The 16,697-nt window shown below is 36.1% G+C and overlaps 1 protein-coding gene across 9 annotated transcripts in view; it reads right to left on the reverse strand.

Moving 5' to 3' along the window:
• Nucleotides 1-16,697, reverse strand: part of RASAL2 (RAS protein activator like 2) — a 389,739-nt gene that overhangs the window by 21,802 nt on the left and 351,240 nt on the right. For all 9 annotated transcript variants that reach the window (XM_070474030.1, XM_070474029.1, XM_070474028.1 and 6 more), the window contains 7 exons: nt 15,775-15,928; nt 14,261-14,359; nt 13,154-13,708; nt 10,724-10,868; nt 4,242-4,386; nt 3,388-3,624; nt 1,489-1,690 (listed from right to left, as the gene is read on the reverse strand). In XM_070474030.1, the coding sequence (XP_070330131.1) occupies nt 1,489-1,690; nt 3,388-3,624; nt 4,242-4,386; nt 10,724-10,868; nt 13,154-13,708; nt 14,261-14,359; nt 15,775-15,928 (1,537 nt within the window). The remainder of the gene's footprint in view (nt 1-1,488; nt 1,691-3,387; nt 3,625-4,241; nt 4,387-10,723; nt 10,869-13,153; nt 13,709-14,260; nt 14,360-15,774; nt 15,929-16,697) is intronic.

A 16,697-nucleotide genomic window follows, 5' to 3' on the forward strand; every position in this document is an offset into this window, starting at 1 on the left:
CTACTGAATTTGCATCAGCAAGACAATGTTTTTGTTTAAACAGCAAAATCAGGTAAACTCTATGAGATACCTCTAGAGGTACCTGCTGGTTCCCAGGACCAAACAGGTTAATTAAAAAGGAGAAAGTGTGTTTACACAGCAAAGGCTGTTAAAAAGACTCTGCCCCTGAATAAACCAGGTTGATTTCACAAGATATTATAACTGTATCTGCAGCCCACTGATGGTGTTATTCAGTGAAGAATAACCTTTTACAACTTGCTTTATCCATCTCAATCATTTTTTCCTTTGGGGAATTATTCTCATGGGGCCTTATGGGAACCTTAACCATTAGGTAGTTTTATGTGGCTGTCTCTGGGTTTTCCCTGACTCCTCCACACTCGGTGGACTCCTGGTTGAGGACAAAGGCCATCTGAAGAATGTCTTTACTCCTTCGACTCTCTTGAGCCAAGATTCATATTTAAGGCATCTACCCTTAGCATAGCCGCAACTTAAAATCTAATGGGTCCATGAGAATAAGAAACAGTTTATTATTTTACAAATGTGTTAGTACCAGTGGACACTCTACCATTTATATTTCCTTAGGAAAGTGGTCTTTTTTAGTAGGTTTTACTCCCTTCTTCCCTATTTTATTGGTGTGTCATTTTTAAAGATAATAGGAAATGGAGGAAAACAAATTCTTATTACAGAAAAATAATTAAAATAATTTTGTTTTCTGAAGTTATTCTAACATACCACCACAGATACTTATAAGGTACCTGTGGCAAACAAAAACATCAATAAACCATTATTGTGATAAACCTAGCCAAAATATGTTAGACTGTTTTCCATAATAAATTCTATTCGTCTGTGCAAAATTCCAGAAGGAAGAAAATGATTGACAGGTATACATTTAGTTATTAATATGATATATAATTCTTAGCTTATAGTCAGAAAATAAACAAAATGATCATTTTCTATATTAATTCACATCTACAGAGGAAAAAAATAAGGATTTTCAGATCCTACATAACTCTATAGACACCGATAGTTATATTAAACCCTTTGACTTGCATGATAAAATAAATCTCATGGTAAGTTACTTAAACATGATAGTTTCAGTACTTTTTTAAGTCCACACTTTTGTTAGAAATTGCTATGTGAGGTTTCATCTCATTCTACACTCCATGAATAACGGATCACACATCAATATCCAATATTAGTTTCTAGGCAAATACACACACATATTTATAGAAATATATACCCCATTAATCAAGGTAACTATTTTAAAATAAATGTTAATAATTTCGTGGCTTTCTAGAATTTCCTGGTTGGTTAGGGCACATATTTTACTCAGAAGTAATAACAATTTCCTCCCAGACTTCCAGGTCAAAAGGTTGCTTTCAACTAGCAGACAGCACAAACATGATCACTCCGTAGACACTCTCCAGAATTCATGTGGCTTAGGGTTCTCCACCCCCCATCTCCCATTGCTTTCCCAGCCTACTTTACCTTATCAAGTTGGGAAACTACTTCCCACAGTAAGGAATGCAAAACTGAAAGCTCTCGGCCCAAATCAATGTAACCATCAAAGCCTGGTGTGTTTGAGATGGTGTCTGGATTGGAGATCTCCAAAAGAAAGCGCTTCATTCCACCCCATTCATGTTCTAAAAAATCATTCATGAATGCCATGTATTCCTCCTTGTTACCAAATCTGAAGTAGAGGGAGAGAAAATGAGAAAGAACATATTCAGGAAAAGAGATGTGATCACTTTGAATTGATTTTACACAGAGCTATACTTTTTGTTTTTTATTTTGGGGAGGTGACTAATTTGTTTTATTATCTGTAAGTGATAAGTATTAAAACATACTTTATTAATATTACATTAATACTCAAAAACTGTGAATAGCTTTCTGTTCTCTATAGGGTAAAGACAAAGTCCTTTATCCCTGGTATTTAAAGCCAGTATAAATGTTCATTATCAGTATAAACCTCAGTATACTAGCTTCTTCACAGTGTCCCAAATATATTAAACTCCTTTTCTTCTCCAAACCTTTGCTTATGCTACTTATTTCTACTAGATAATTTCCTCTCTTCTTTGTCTGCCTAGGTTCTAGCTATCTCCTGGGCCTAGCTTAAATCCGAAGAACATGTTCCAAAATAAACTAGCAACAATTTTTATAAGAATTAGACCAAATATGGGTAAATATAGATTTCTCTGTTGGCATATATGTAGTGCACACAAAATTAAACTCGTGCACTTTCAAAGAGCCACATGCTAGAAAACAATGTGTCTCACTGAAGTTCTAATTTTTCCTTCAATACATTGCTACTAGAAACATACTTAAGCTTCAACATTGAGAAAATCTGGGGTCAATTCTGCCAGTGTGAATTGCTTCTCAGTGATTTCTTAAATTAGTTCCTATAAACTATAAAAATTACACAAACTTAAGAAAAATTTGAAAACACTGAAAAGTGGAAAGAAAAAAGGATGGCTGTACCAATTCTACCGCCTAAACATATCTGCTGTTTACAGTTCAGTGCATTTCTTCTCCAGCTGCTTTCTCCTAACTTCTTTTTGAAAAAGTTTAAAACTACAGAAAATTTCAAAGAATATACAGTGTACACCCATATGCCATTTACCTACATTAACCAACTGTTCACATTTTGCCAAGTCTGTTTTCACCTTCTCTCTTTCTTTTTCTGATTGAACCATTTAAACTAAGTTGCAGACATAACCCCTAAGTACATTAGTACCTACTTCTCTAGAATAATGAATAACTCTTACACATACCAATGCTATCACACTGAAACTATAAGAAAACATTATTTATAAATCATCTCATATAGAGTTCCTATTTCACCAGTTGTTCCCAAAATGATTTTAATAAATTTTTTTCCAATTCAGATCCAAACAATGCATTCTCTCTTTTATCCAGAATAGTCCCCACTTCATCTTTTCCATTTTTCATGATACTGACTTTTTTGAAGGGGTCAGGCCAATTCCTTCCCAACTTTTTTATATTTAGGTTTTTGCAATATCATATTGGAGGATAAAAGCATATACACCATTTGGTGTCCTATCTCTTTTTTTGGCTATCTCTTTTTTGTCCTATCTCTTCTTTTAAATAGCACTTTTCATTTACCATATTATATCTTTATCATTTTCCATACTATTCATAAACACATTTTGTAGTAGCTGCATATATTCTATTGGATGCATGGATTAGTAATCCATCTCTCTACAAAGTGACTATTCAAAGTGATGTCAATCTTTTTGCTGTTTTTAATAGCATCACGATGAAAATCATGTAACATGAGTGATGAGGTGCCCCATGCTCATCTAAAGGTTAGGCCAAATGTACTTTTAAGTGATGTTTTTAGAAGGTGGTTATGGTAGCTCCACCTACTTGGCAAAGTTGGCCAGGTTCTGGATGACCTTGGCAATGAGAGTCAGAGTCCGAGATGTGCGGTCATCAGGATACTCCTGCATGAGGCTGAAGAGACTGGGAGACATGATGGCCGGGCACAGAAAGCGGAGAAACAACGAGGCGCTGATGAGCCGCTCGCTGATGTCCTGCTTGCCACGGTTCAGGCACTGCTGCTTCCAGGATGCAAACACTTCTTTCAGCTCACGAGGAAAAACACTGGGGAAGAAAGAAAGACCAAATGTAAAAGTACTAGAACCCAAAAAAGCCTGGGTGGATCCCACTGTGGCCCCACAGAGTCAGGCTATGAGGAGGGAATAATAAAGAGAACTCCATCTGATTCATGGCTGAGAAGTGGTGGACAAATCACAGACATCCAGATGGAGACCAGAAACCTGATGCTGTAAATCTCAGGAACTTAGGTTTTGCAAAGTGGGAAGATGGCATGCAGCTCCTGACTAATCCGTTTGGTTTACTCCAGCTCAGCATAATCTCTCTACAGACTGCTCATCACAAATCTAAAATCTCACTGACTGCTGGTGAGAATAGTGATCAGAAATCATTAATGCATCTGTTCTGACACTATTAAATATGTTTAAAAGTCCTTAAAGTACTTTTGGTATTAGAGGATGTGGTGTTAATATTCTGGATTACATTTATGTGGATAGTTCAGGGGGACTTCTTACAATATAGGTTTAGATTTTAGGCAAAACTGTATTAGGGAAACTTTCAACTTCTCTTCCTTTGGTTGGGAAACCACAGTTAACACTGATAACTTTCATAGGGAAAAAAGTCCAGCTCCATAGTCAGGGAACGAAGCACTGACAGCAGCTCACCAGTAAGAGTTGATGATCTTGCAGAAAGCCAGCTCACAGCACATTTTCAGGTTGCTCTGATGGTCCAGAAGTTCACTGGATGAACATTTGCTGGGATCCACTTCACAGTTTTCATCTGACTCATACAAAGCTTTGATGAACTCCCCTATTAGAAGAAAAGAAGATGATGGATCGGGTAACTATAAATAGTGTCTTCCTGAATATAACAAAAGAATTTAGGATTTCTGTACTAAAATGTGTAATAGGGAACTCTTTCTGATGCCTGACACAGAGGGCATGAAAGACTGTTCATGAAGGGTTATTGCTTTGGAATCTAAGATTTACCACCTCCTACATGTTCATGTTTATTTTCTTTATCCTGGAAGTGGAAAAACAGCATTCATTAGCATTGTCATCATGATATTTATAAAAAGAATAATGAAACTACTTTAAAAAATACTACAGCTTTACATCTTATCTGAAACCATGAATATATTTAATTAGCAGGAACTCATTAAAGGCCTCTCTACCTTATGAATAATGTTGTTACTATTTTAGAAGAATAAATACCCCAGGTCTGAATAAATAGCCCACCTATGCTTTTAAGGGCTAATACTGGTGCCAAACTGAATGCCAAACTCAGATTCAAGTAAGGGTTTCTAGGCCCACCTCTCCTAATGGGGATAGTAATTCAACATAGCACATAGAACAGTATCTCTTTATATAACTTGGATGTTTTTCCAAATAAATTTAGTTTAGGTGCCCTGTTCAAACATCTCATCCTTTGTAGAGATATGCCCAGTATTTCCTGAAACAGCAAATCTTTACCTAATCTGTTTATCCTCCTCTATGAACCATACCTTGTATCTGTTCTGTTCTATGCTTCACGCTATTTTGTGCTTACTTGTTCACTCATATCCTTCAGGACGAATACGACTGAAGATCAGGGACTGGGTTCTACTCAAGTTCAAATCCCAAGCCTATCAAATAGTTTCAAAGCATTGCTGCTGCTGCTGCTAAGTTGCTTTAGTTGTGTCCGACTCTGTGTGACCCCATAGATGGCAGCCTACCAGGCTCCTCCATCCCTGGGATTCTCCAGGCAAGAACACTGGAGTGGGTTGCCATTTCCTTCTCCAAAGCATGGAAGTGAAAAGTGAAAGTGAAGTTGCTCAGTTGTGTCGCTTTTAGCGACTCCATGGACTGCAGCCTACCAGGCTCCTCTGTCCATGGGATTTTCCAGGCAAGAGTACTGGAGTGGGTCGCCACTGCCTTCTGCCCCAAAGCATTGCAGGAGCTCAAAAATTAGTTGTCAGAGATGATAGTATAGTTTTCTTTTTTTTTTTTTTAATACATCTTTATGAAAGAGGAGTAGGTCTTTCAAAGCTCCTTCCAAATCTGCTTATAGTAACTGAAGTTCAGGCTAGTTACTAATAGATATCATGGAAGTGAACAGTAATTTCTACAAAAAAATTAAGAAGCAGAAGCAATAACAAAGAGCATTTTCTATCAAAATGGCTAGTACTAAGCTAAATGAAAGATTAAAAAAAATAGCTGTGATAGAGGACGGGAAGTGATTATTTGGAAGTAAAATGCTTGGAGGACAGGAATTTAAGTGATGCACAGAAAAGAAAGTGGTACAGAGAAAAATTAAAGGCTGTGGAACCAGACAGATCTAGGGTCAAATCCTGGACCCATCACTTAACCAACTGTGGGGGCCTGAAAAATCACTTAACTCGTCTGAGTTTCGGGTGCCTTATTTGGAAAATAGCGTTAAGAACTCCAACTCAGCAATCCCACTCCTGGGCACACACACCGAGGAAACGAGAACTGAAAGAGACACGTGCACCCCAGTGTTCATCGCAGCACTGTTTATAATAGCCAGGACATGGAAGCAACCTAGATGCCCATCAGCAGATGAATGGATGAGGAAGCTGTGGTACATATACACCATGGAATATTACTCAGCCATTAAAAGGAATACATTTGAATCAGTTCTAATGAGGTGGATGAAACTGGAGCCCATTATACAGAGTGAAGTAAGCCAGAAAGATAAACACCAATACAGTATACTAATGCATATATATGGAATTTAGAAAGATGGTAACGATAACCCTATATGCAAGACAGAAAAAGAGACACAGATGTATAGAACAGACTTTTGGACTCCGGGAGAAGGCGAGGGTGGGATGATCTGAGAGAATAGCATTGAAACATGTATATTATCAAGTGTGAAACAGATCACCAGCCCAGGTTGGATACATGAGACAAGTGCTCGGGTCTGGTGCACTGGGAAGACCCAGAGGGATGGGATGGGGAGGGAGGTGGGAGGTGGGTTCAGAATGGGGAACACATGTAAATCCATGGCTGATTCATGTCAATGTATGGCAAAAACCACTACAATATTGTAAAGTAATTAGCCTCCAACTAATATAAATAAACAAAAAATAAATAACTTAAAAAAAAGAAGGTTGAAAAAGAAAAAAAAAAAAAGAACTCCAACCCACTAGACAGCTATGGTGAGGAACAGGGCATGAAAAGAAAAGTGTCTAATATGGTGCCTGGGTACTTAGTAGGGGCTCCATACAGTCAGTGTTATGTACACACTTTGTACACTTTGTAGTTTTAAAATAACTTTTCATACAGTGAAAAAAAAAAACAAAGTAAAAAGACTTTTAAATTGTTTACCAACGCTTACAAGATTTCTTCTGAACACGTTCTCAATGTCACCTATGCTACGTGCTCCCACACATTTCACCTCATTTAAAGAGTACCTGAATTTAAAACTAAGTCATCAATGTCAAATACTTCATGTAAAAATCAATCCACCTCTAAATTTATATCATTAATATTTGGCTTAATGAGTTGTACCTATGCTGGGGAAATAATACTAACTTGTGAATCTTGAGAGTATTTTTCTCTTTTTTCTTCAAAAAAAGAACCAAAAAATAACTCAAGGGTCTGGAAGTAAATTGATTGTCTAAAGTTTTTTTCTTTTTACCTGATTATATTTAAAATCCTCTGAAATTGAGAAAACTCTTTTCATTTTTGAAACTATAACCTATGTGTCTGATAGTGTGGAAAGCACCACATTGAAAAGTGAACTTTTATGGATCTGCACCTAGAGACTGTTTAGCTGATCATAAATTATTGAGACAGATTTGATCCTTTCATGTCTCTGGCCTTGTGGCGGGGGGGGCAGTGGTGGTGGTGGGGAATTAGGGACAAACAAGAAGGGTGTTTAAATGTTTAAATTTGAGTTTGTCTACAATGTTCTATAACGTTTCATTATCTCATTACTACCTAGCACCCAAATTTCATGTGTAGAAATAAGCCAATAGGCACGGACATATTATTGTTAAAAGGAAATTTGCCTCCGCCATCAATGGTGGAAATCAGGCCATTTTAGAGCCTTTTCTGTATATCACAGAAGATGGTGTTTCCTGTGTGTCACAGGACAGCAACGTGAAATCTGATTTCAATTAGAAAAGTAAAGGGGTTAATGGATGAAAGATTTAAGTCTAACTGAGGCAGAGTCTATGTTATCAACCTTAATGCTTTTAATCAAGATAAATGAAGACTGGCTAAAAAGCAGGCAGATATTCTTTAATTTGATTGGCAACTTTTAACTCAGTTTTCTCTAAGCATTCTTCAGGCAGTCTGCAAATAACATCTATTTTTTTTTTCCCCAAAGTGTATGAAATACAGTAAAACTTGAATTATTCAGAGTGCTCAGCTGTACTTATTAATGTGATTTTTTGGTTTTACTAAGACTTCACTGTGAAGTCTTTTTATTTAAAACTTACCATGAAGCCTTATTTAATTGTGTAATTAGAGGTGCCTGCTGACCCAAGTACAGTATCCTATGATGAAAAAAACAATCTTTCTAAGGGAACTAAAATTTTTGCACTTCTTCAGGGTTACTTTTGGAAAATCACTTATTACTATTTTGAACCATATAAAATAAGTCTTAATTTACACTGGTGCTAAGACTGTAAACTGTTCTCAAAACAGAATTTGTCATAAAAAATAAAATATAGGAGAAAAATCAGCTACCAAGAATCTAGGATTAAAAGGCTAACTAGAAATATGGTGAGAAGACAGTAGCATCTCTGCCCTGAAGAAGCTTACTAATTAATTTTGTTTGTGTCTTGGAAGCAGCAGTCATTTTCACCAACCTGGCCCTTGCTCTTGAGTTACAAATATAATAATAGAGATCTTTGTGGGGTTACGTGAATTTCTTTGCCTGCTCACTGAATTAATTTTCATATCTCAATGAGTCAATCAGCTATTTAATTACCAACTGTTCTATCAAAGGACCTGTCTCTCCTTTTCACTTCAGGAATTATTTCATTTGGAAATCCTGGTTAGTCCATTGAATGGGGGAATATGAATATTTGATTTTTAAGCAGTAGATGGTTGACAAATATCTACCTCTTTATCTCCCGAGAATAGAGAATACTGTTCGAGATGCATCATTATTGCTTTTTATAAGGTGGTGCAAATCATTAAAGCAAACTATGATATATAATTCATGATATGACTATAAAAAGCTTTTTATGTGAGACTGATTCTGTACCTTTCCTAGTGTCAATGAAAATCCATTTTCACCATTCTTCTAAAATCCCGTTAGATCTTAAACTAAAGCATATGACTTAAAAAATTAAAAAATGAAGATAGGAAGCAGGAGAAGAAAAAATTTACTTCTCTAGAGTAGGAATTAATTGCTACTACAGTGAGTCCAGCACTCACAGTCCAACACAGTGTTATACCTGCTGTTTCTTGAGCAGTCATTGACTTTTTACCTCCTGTTACCTGGCTCCTGAGAACAATCCCAGGCATCACTAATGAGCAAAATCAACAGTCATGTTTTTCTTTGAATCTTTACCTTCCTTAATCTCTGACTCCCTTAATGCTTTTTCCCTCTTGGTGTCTAAGACTCTTTTCCTTCTTCTTTTTTTTTTTTGCATGTGCATGCACACTTCCTCTCTCTCTGATCTCTTCTCTCATTCCTCTGCTTCCTTTGTACCATAAGCCAGGAACACTGTAAGATCTGTCTTTGGCCCTATTCTCTTCCTTCTCCTGTAATCTGGTAGTTTCATTGATTCCCTCCACATGGGTAACTTAGTCCTAAACTTCCACCAGCCAGCTAGACAGAAGTCTTGGGATGTCCTACCTAGAACCTCTGGGACTTCCTGTTTGAACTTCAAGTTAAATACATGTGAAGTGAAAATATAATTTCTCATTCTTTCAAGCATGTTACTTTTATGTTCTCTTTCTGTTAAGAATCTCATCATCTTTTTGTCACTCGCAAAGGCCCCAAATTGACTGTAATATCTGACCTCCTCCCCTACCACACCCTGCCCCATTCCCACAAACTGAAGAATTGCGAAGTCCTATTACCACATTGGTGATTACCTCATTCAGTCTTATTTCTTGCCTTCAACACACACCTGTCTACTCTTGACAGTCATGTGTGACTATTGAGCACTTGAAATGTGGCTACTGCAAACTAAGCATGCAATAAATGTAGATAAAATACACATAATTTCAAAAAGCATGAAAAAAGTAAAGTATTTTGTTCATAATTCTTATATTGATGATATATTAACTAATATTTGGATATACTGGTTTGAATAAAATGTTATTGAAATTAAATTTACCTGTTTCTCTTGCCCCCTTTTTATACTGTGACTACTAGAAAATACAAATTACATGTGACTCACATTAAGTTTCTTTAGGACAATGCTGTTCTAACATTCTGTGTGAAGTACTGGGGACATAAAGAAGATGACAATGCTCTTTAAGGAACTCATGTCTGCTTTATCATAATGTACGTTGAAGTGCCAAGCACAGCGCCTTCCTCGAGTGTAACACCTGAAGTTTATGACCGAACATGGAGCTGTAAGTGGGTGACCCAGTCAATAAGAACTACTGACTGGAGAAAACTTAGTTGTCATGAAAAATTCTGTAGGTCTTCAAGGCAGAAATTGGGAGTTGCGGGAACTGGCAGGACTTTCTCCATTTCTGATGCATGATAACAAATGCTAACACTTTCAAAACTTAGGTAATGTATTTATTGGGTTGGCCAAAAAGTCTGTTGTAGTTTTTCCATAAGATGGTATGGAAAAACCTAAATGAACCTTTTGGCCAACCCAATATATCATGATGTAAATACCCAAGACTTCAGAGGAAAGAGATCAACTAGATGTAACATCTCATTACTAACATCACTGTATGTCTCAAGAATCTCAGGAACTTGAGGGCATGGGGGTAGCTGCCTATGCTCATGAGCTTTCTTGTGGTACATGGTATAAGAAACAGATCTTCTATTCCTCCCCTGGTGAGTATTGCAGACACTTCCTATAATTGAAACTCCAATTTTAACACTTTAATCAGTTGGACTAAATAGCGTTCAGAATTTGAGTTCCAGTTGGTTGTTTCATGAGGGTGAAATAACCTAAAAATCAAAAGGGAAAGAATAGAGATGTTTTTCTTCTCCATACCCAGTGCATCGTGAAGATACTGTTGTCCCACCAACTTGAGGTATTCCTCAATGGATTTGGTGGCAATAGTGTTCTCTCTGAAGATCAAAACATCATGTTCTCCACAACGATCCACCTCAGACATCACCAAGTCCGTCAGAAAATCCTGGTAGAATAATGTTCAATCAGGCAGAAAGCAACTGAATGTGAATAAATACTACACGTTAGGAGAGACTGATAAAATGTCAGACATCCTGGGAATGCTGCTTTAAAACTAAATCTACCAGATTCATTTGAAGGGAAAAGGTCAGTCAGGATAAAATTTGAAGTGCTACCAACTTATCAACCTTTGGTTAAAAATTCCTTCAAAGGTTTTTCATTGCACCTAAGATAAAGCCTATAATCCTGCATGTGGCCTGCAAGCCTCTAAATTTATTGGTTTTCTGTCTACCTTTCCAGCCTCATCTTGTACCATTCTCTTTGCATTGTGCTCCAGTCAAGGACTTTTTTTTGGCGGGGGGGGGGGGGGGGGGGCTTGAATATGTCAAACTTTTTCTAACACACAACACTGTCTATTCACCACAGAGTTTTTTGCAAACGCTGTTCTCAGTTGTGCTTCACTCCACCCTTGCTCCGCCTCCATTTCTATGGAGTTAATTCCTTGGATCCTTGGATTTTAGTTTGCACCTTGTCTCCTCAGTCTGACCAACACTGCCTCTGAACTCCATTAGTCAGGACCCCTTAATCCACATTCTTGTGGCATCATGTATCTTTTTATAAATCTGCACTTCTCACTGTAATCACACATTTCTGTAATTATTTTACTAATATCTGTTTTCCCCAGAGACTGTGAGCCCCATGAGACCAAAGACAGTATCTATTTTTGTTCACCTCTATATTCTAGCATTTAACAGTTTCTGACACATATTTGGTGTTCAATATAAAATAGTTACAAATTGGTCCACAGTATCAACATGAAATTTCTTAAACATCTAAACTCATTTTCTACATGAATTATGTATCTCTAGCCATCCATTCATCCATCCATCTACTCATCCATAGTGAAGGAAGGCATAAGCAGAAATGAAGCCCTTAAGAAATAGCTGCTTCATTTCTCAACAGTCTTAAGGAACTTAATTTAAAATTCAGTGTTCATTATTCAATTTGAAATCTGATAACATCATATATTTTGAATATTATATATTCATTGGATATTTCAAAGTCTCTAAAATAAAAAACAGAGGGAATATGATTTAATTTTATTTTTAAATTAAGCATTTTAATATTAATGGGGTTCATTCTGGGATTTTTTTCATCAGTGTAAAAGAGTCATAGACTTAGGAATCACTACTAAAACTGTTATGCTAAGGGACAGGAAGAAACCTGGGGCTGATGGTAACATTCTGTATCTTGATTCCTGTGGTTTCCACGGGTACATAAGCTGTCCAAACTCATTGAATCTTTCCCTTTAAATGGATTTGGTTTATAATATATAAATTGTACCTCAATAAAGCTGTTAAAAAAATCCTACATATATCCTTGAACCTCAAGCAAATGAACAACAAAAAGAACATATCCATACAATTTCAAAGATGAGACTCAAAATTTCAATGATTTTTTTTTTAACACCAGAAAGCTCAAAATTATCATTAATAAATTCAACCATCAAAATGTCAGTCAATAGGAAGACAATTAAATAAGGAACTAAATATTGAATATATTGATATATTCTGATATGTATCAAGAAATCTTAAAAACACTTTATTGTTCGGTTCTAAATAAATTATTCTAGCTGTGAACTTCTCTAGATCTAAAATACAATTTTACCATGATCAATTTGCATATAATATAATGCAGACTTTAGCCTAGTTAAGTGAACATGCCTCGCAGAGGTGATAATTACCACAGTTCAGGCTGATCAACGACTCTATCAATTGTTTAGTGTTCTTCATACAATTAGTGTATTTCTCTTTCTATCTTCCTAGATTTTTAATTCTATCCAGGATGAACTGAGGTAAGGCTATCATGAGGCAGCTAACAATAACATCCCTTGGTATTTTAATTCCATTCAGACATTAATCTCTTGAAGACTCTTGCTAGTGACCAACCTGATTCAGGAATACTTCCTTCTGTGACTAGGTAATATATATAGTCATCAGTCAATCTTAATTTAGAATATAGTGTGGAATAAAACAGTCATACAGCACACTTTGGAACTAAAGAGAAATAATCTTGCACACACTGTGGGATTATTACACCAGTCCTACCATTTATTTTGTTCGGCGATAAAGACCTAGCGGTGGTATCTATATTTCGTGCAAATAAACTTCAAATAACTACTTGTTTGACTCTTCATTTTACTTCTTTAATTTTATAATCTCCACTTTTTCTGAATCTAAGAACCAATAACAGGTTTCTCTTCTGGGCAATGCAACGCCCCTTTCTACTTACCTTGGCTCTTCCAGTGCTTTGAAGAATGTGCACCAAGGCACAGGCTAGTTCTTCTTTATTTCTCACACTGATTACTGGTTCAAGAACAGAACATAACATGGTGTAGTTGCTGGTGACAAATTCTGCAAACTCTTTGTATTGCTCCATAGGCAGAATGGTGATGGTTTGGAAACGTGATTTAATCCGAATAGAAGGTCCTCCTGTCTTTCCTTTGTTGGGTGTAGGTGTACTCACTGGGTACCACTTTTCTACAAACTGGCGACCAGTCACACTGGCAGTGGGGATGTTGACTAGCCCTACATAATTATTCTTGTCTTTTTTCTTCTTTTTTTCCACATCTTTATAAATGTGAACTGTGATGCTATGAAGAGGTGGAAGGCTGTAGAACTCAAAGTGTTCACCCCAGAAAATATTGTCTGCTTTGGTCTTGCTGGTTGTACGAGCAAAGAGGGTATCATCAAGGCACAGTTCACAGAAATATTTCTTTTTAGGGGCAAGGTCCTTGGCTTCAATAATCCATAAACGGAGAACATTTTCGGCTCGTCTACAATTGTCCTATAAAGAAGTAACAAAGTTGTGTTTCAGAGCCGAGATCCCAGAAAGACAACATTTTCCTCTTAAAGTAGGTGATACTATGTATTTCATTAAGGGCAGTCAAAAATAATGAAGGGGATTGCTACTCATCATTCAGGATACAGCAAGCAAGCTCTCCGAGAGCCACATACACTCTATTTCATTTAGGTTAAAGAAATAACATCCTGTAATAGAAATTCTCATATAGCCAGTCTTATGGCAACTGGATTAGCGTTCTACAAATAAGATAGAGGTATGTAAGTAATTAAGAAATTTGTGTTCCAGTCCCATTTCTATTGTGTATTATACTAGGTTCTCACTTAGTCAGGTAACTTCTCTGAGTCCTCTTATCCACACTGAGAAAATCATGATACTGTCTGCAGTAAGATTATTTTGAGCACAAAATAATAAAACATGTGTTTGTGTTTAAAAGTTCTGTAAAATTTAAGGTATTATTAATGTTACTGTATTACTTCAATCAACTTACTGCTTACAGAGTCGCACATTTTTTTGGCCATTCAAAGCCACTCTTACCTTATTTGGTTGAACTGTCCTGCGGAGGTTTTCCATCCACTTATCTCTCTCTGAAGCAGAGTTACAACTGAAGCATTTACTTCCACTTAAGTAGGTAACCTTCAACACAAAGATTAGAGATAAGGAAAAGGAAACATAGGGCTTGGGGGCTCTATCTTCCTAGGTGTATCATTTAAGAGTAAGGGACACACTATGAACCCAAATGATAATACACGGTAACCAAAATGATATCTGCTGGTTTTGTGATATCTATGTGCACGTCTACATTTACTTTTTGCTTTGTTGTCTACTTAGCATCTATACTCCTCTCCAGGTAAGGACAAAGTTTACTGAGAATTCAGCTTAGGAACCGAAAACTGGCCTACAGTTTAGAAAGATCAAAACTGAAAACCTCTAACTAAATTAATACCTTTAAAAAAAGAACACCAATAAATGACCTGTCCAAACTGCTAAAGTGGCTCACATAGTAACTTACTCTTAGTTTATAACCTAGTGAATTAGATCAGATGTTACATTCTGTCTAATATGGTAGCTACTGACAACAGGTGGCTAGTGAGCACCTGAAAAACAACTAGTCCAAACTGAGATGTGTGGTTAAGTGTAAAGCACACATCAGATTTTGAAGACTTAGTTTAAAAAAAAGAAGGTGAAAAGTTGATCATTTTATTTTAGCTACATGTTGGAAGTGGTAACATTTGGGTTTAATAAAATTTAAAATCACACACATGGCTTGCACTGTACTTCTGTTGGATAGGGCAGGTCCATAAGAATAGGTATCAGATATCTTTCAACTTTTACAACACCTAACATAGGACTCATCATTAGTAATTTTGTAAGTTTGTGCTAATTAATTAAATCATAATGCTAACAAGTACACAGATGGTTTTGAAGTTAAATTTGCAAATGGCCAATTGTGTACATTTAGTTTGGGAGGGGAAAATTACCTTATAAAAAGTTATAATTTTCTGGTAAAGGGCAGTTTGTTCACTGAAGAAATTAGGCACATGCAATGTGCCAGAGAGCTAGCTAAGTGCACAGATATTATAAAAATAAAGAAGACATGATCCCAGATCTTGAACCATTCAGGTTTTAGTTAGAAAAAATTATGCTTTTGGTATTTTTCCCTCAAAGAATCATTAAAATTAGGGACTTAGGTTTTCAGAAGAAAAATAGTAACATACTATGTGATATCTTTATCAATACCAAAAGATTAAAATACTACTAATAATTTAGTATTAATCTTGTGATCTCAGCTGAGAACATACTAAAAATTCATTTATTTTGAAAGCAGACAAAGCCAAAAGGAATGAGAAGCCATCATTAATAACTTTAATTACCAACATAAATAGATTAGCAGATTTCTAATTTTTCCCCTATAAGTAGGTAATTTTCAGTAACTGAAAACCAGTTAAGATGACTAAATCATCAATAATACAGTAAAGAAATCACAAGAATACTGGATAGAAAATCTCTTTGCTGTCTTACTACTCTTCGTTTTTCCTAGACTTCCCTACCTCAAAGCAGAAGTCTTGTCCAAGGATGCTGCTATGGAGTGGCTTTACTGATACAGGCTCCCCTCTACCGAGATCCAGACATTCCACAGCACTGCATGGGCTCAGCAAAGATTCATGAGAACGGGACTCTTTTAGTTTAGGCAGCCCACGAGACCTAAAAGTAGAAAAAGATATTTATGGTAGTGTAACTACTTGGCCAATAAGAAAATAAAGGTCAAATGCAGTGGAGGTTTAACAACAAATGGATAAATGCCTAAAGAGAAAAATAAATCTGTAATAATGATAGGATCATATTCATGGGACACATAGAAACCACATATATATTCATGTATGTGTGCACACACATACTTTCTTTTTTCAACAAAACACAAAAATGTACTATAACCTTACTAATCTCAAGGGAGCTGGAAGCTCCACCACAGACATTGTTGTTTTTTTTCATTCCTGTGTTGGAGATGGAGAAATAGATACCATTCAAGGTAACCTCACACGTTTCTTTTTTATGCAAAGGTCTTATTTAAAGACAGATGGTCTTTCTGGCTTACTTCATAGCCCCCAACTAATAAAAATAAATAGAAAAAAATAAAATAAAATATTTTAAAAAATTAGTATTCAGAAAAAAAAGAAGAAAAATTAAAAAATAACTTTGAAGACAACAAGAACAACAACAAAATACAAATGGTATAGCTTTATCCTACTACTATCACTGACAAAATAGTAGTGGCTCTAGCCTCACTGCTTTGGCAGGATAAACACACATATACACACTCAGAAACAAAGCCAAACTTCTCAGCACAAGACCCTGCTTTTCAAAAGGTCTGGTTTTCATCTCAATATGGAATTCTTTTCTGGCAAGCTTTTGTTTCTATTTATGCTTTATTGTACAAATATGAATGAACAGTAAAATGCCTTGAAGACACTTC

This window comes from Odocoileus virginianus, chromosome 11, assembly GCF_023699985.2.
Source record: "Odocoileus virginianus isolate 20LAN1187 ecotype Illinois chromosome 11, Ovbor_1.2, whole genome shotgun sequence".
NCBI classification, from domain to species: domain Eukaryota; kingdom Metazoa; phylum Chordata; class Mammalia; order Artiodactyla; family Cervidae; genus Odocoileus; species Odocoileus virginianus.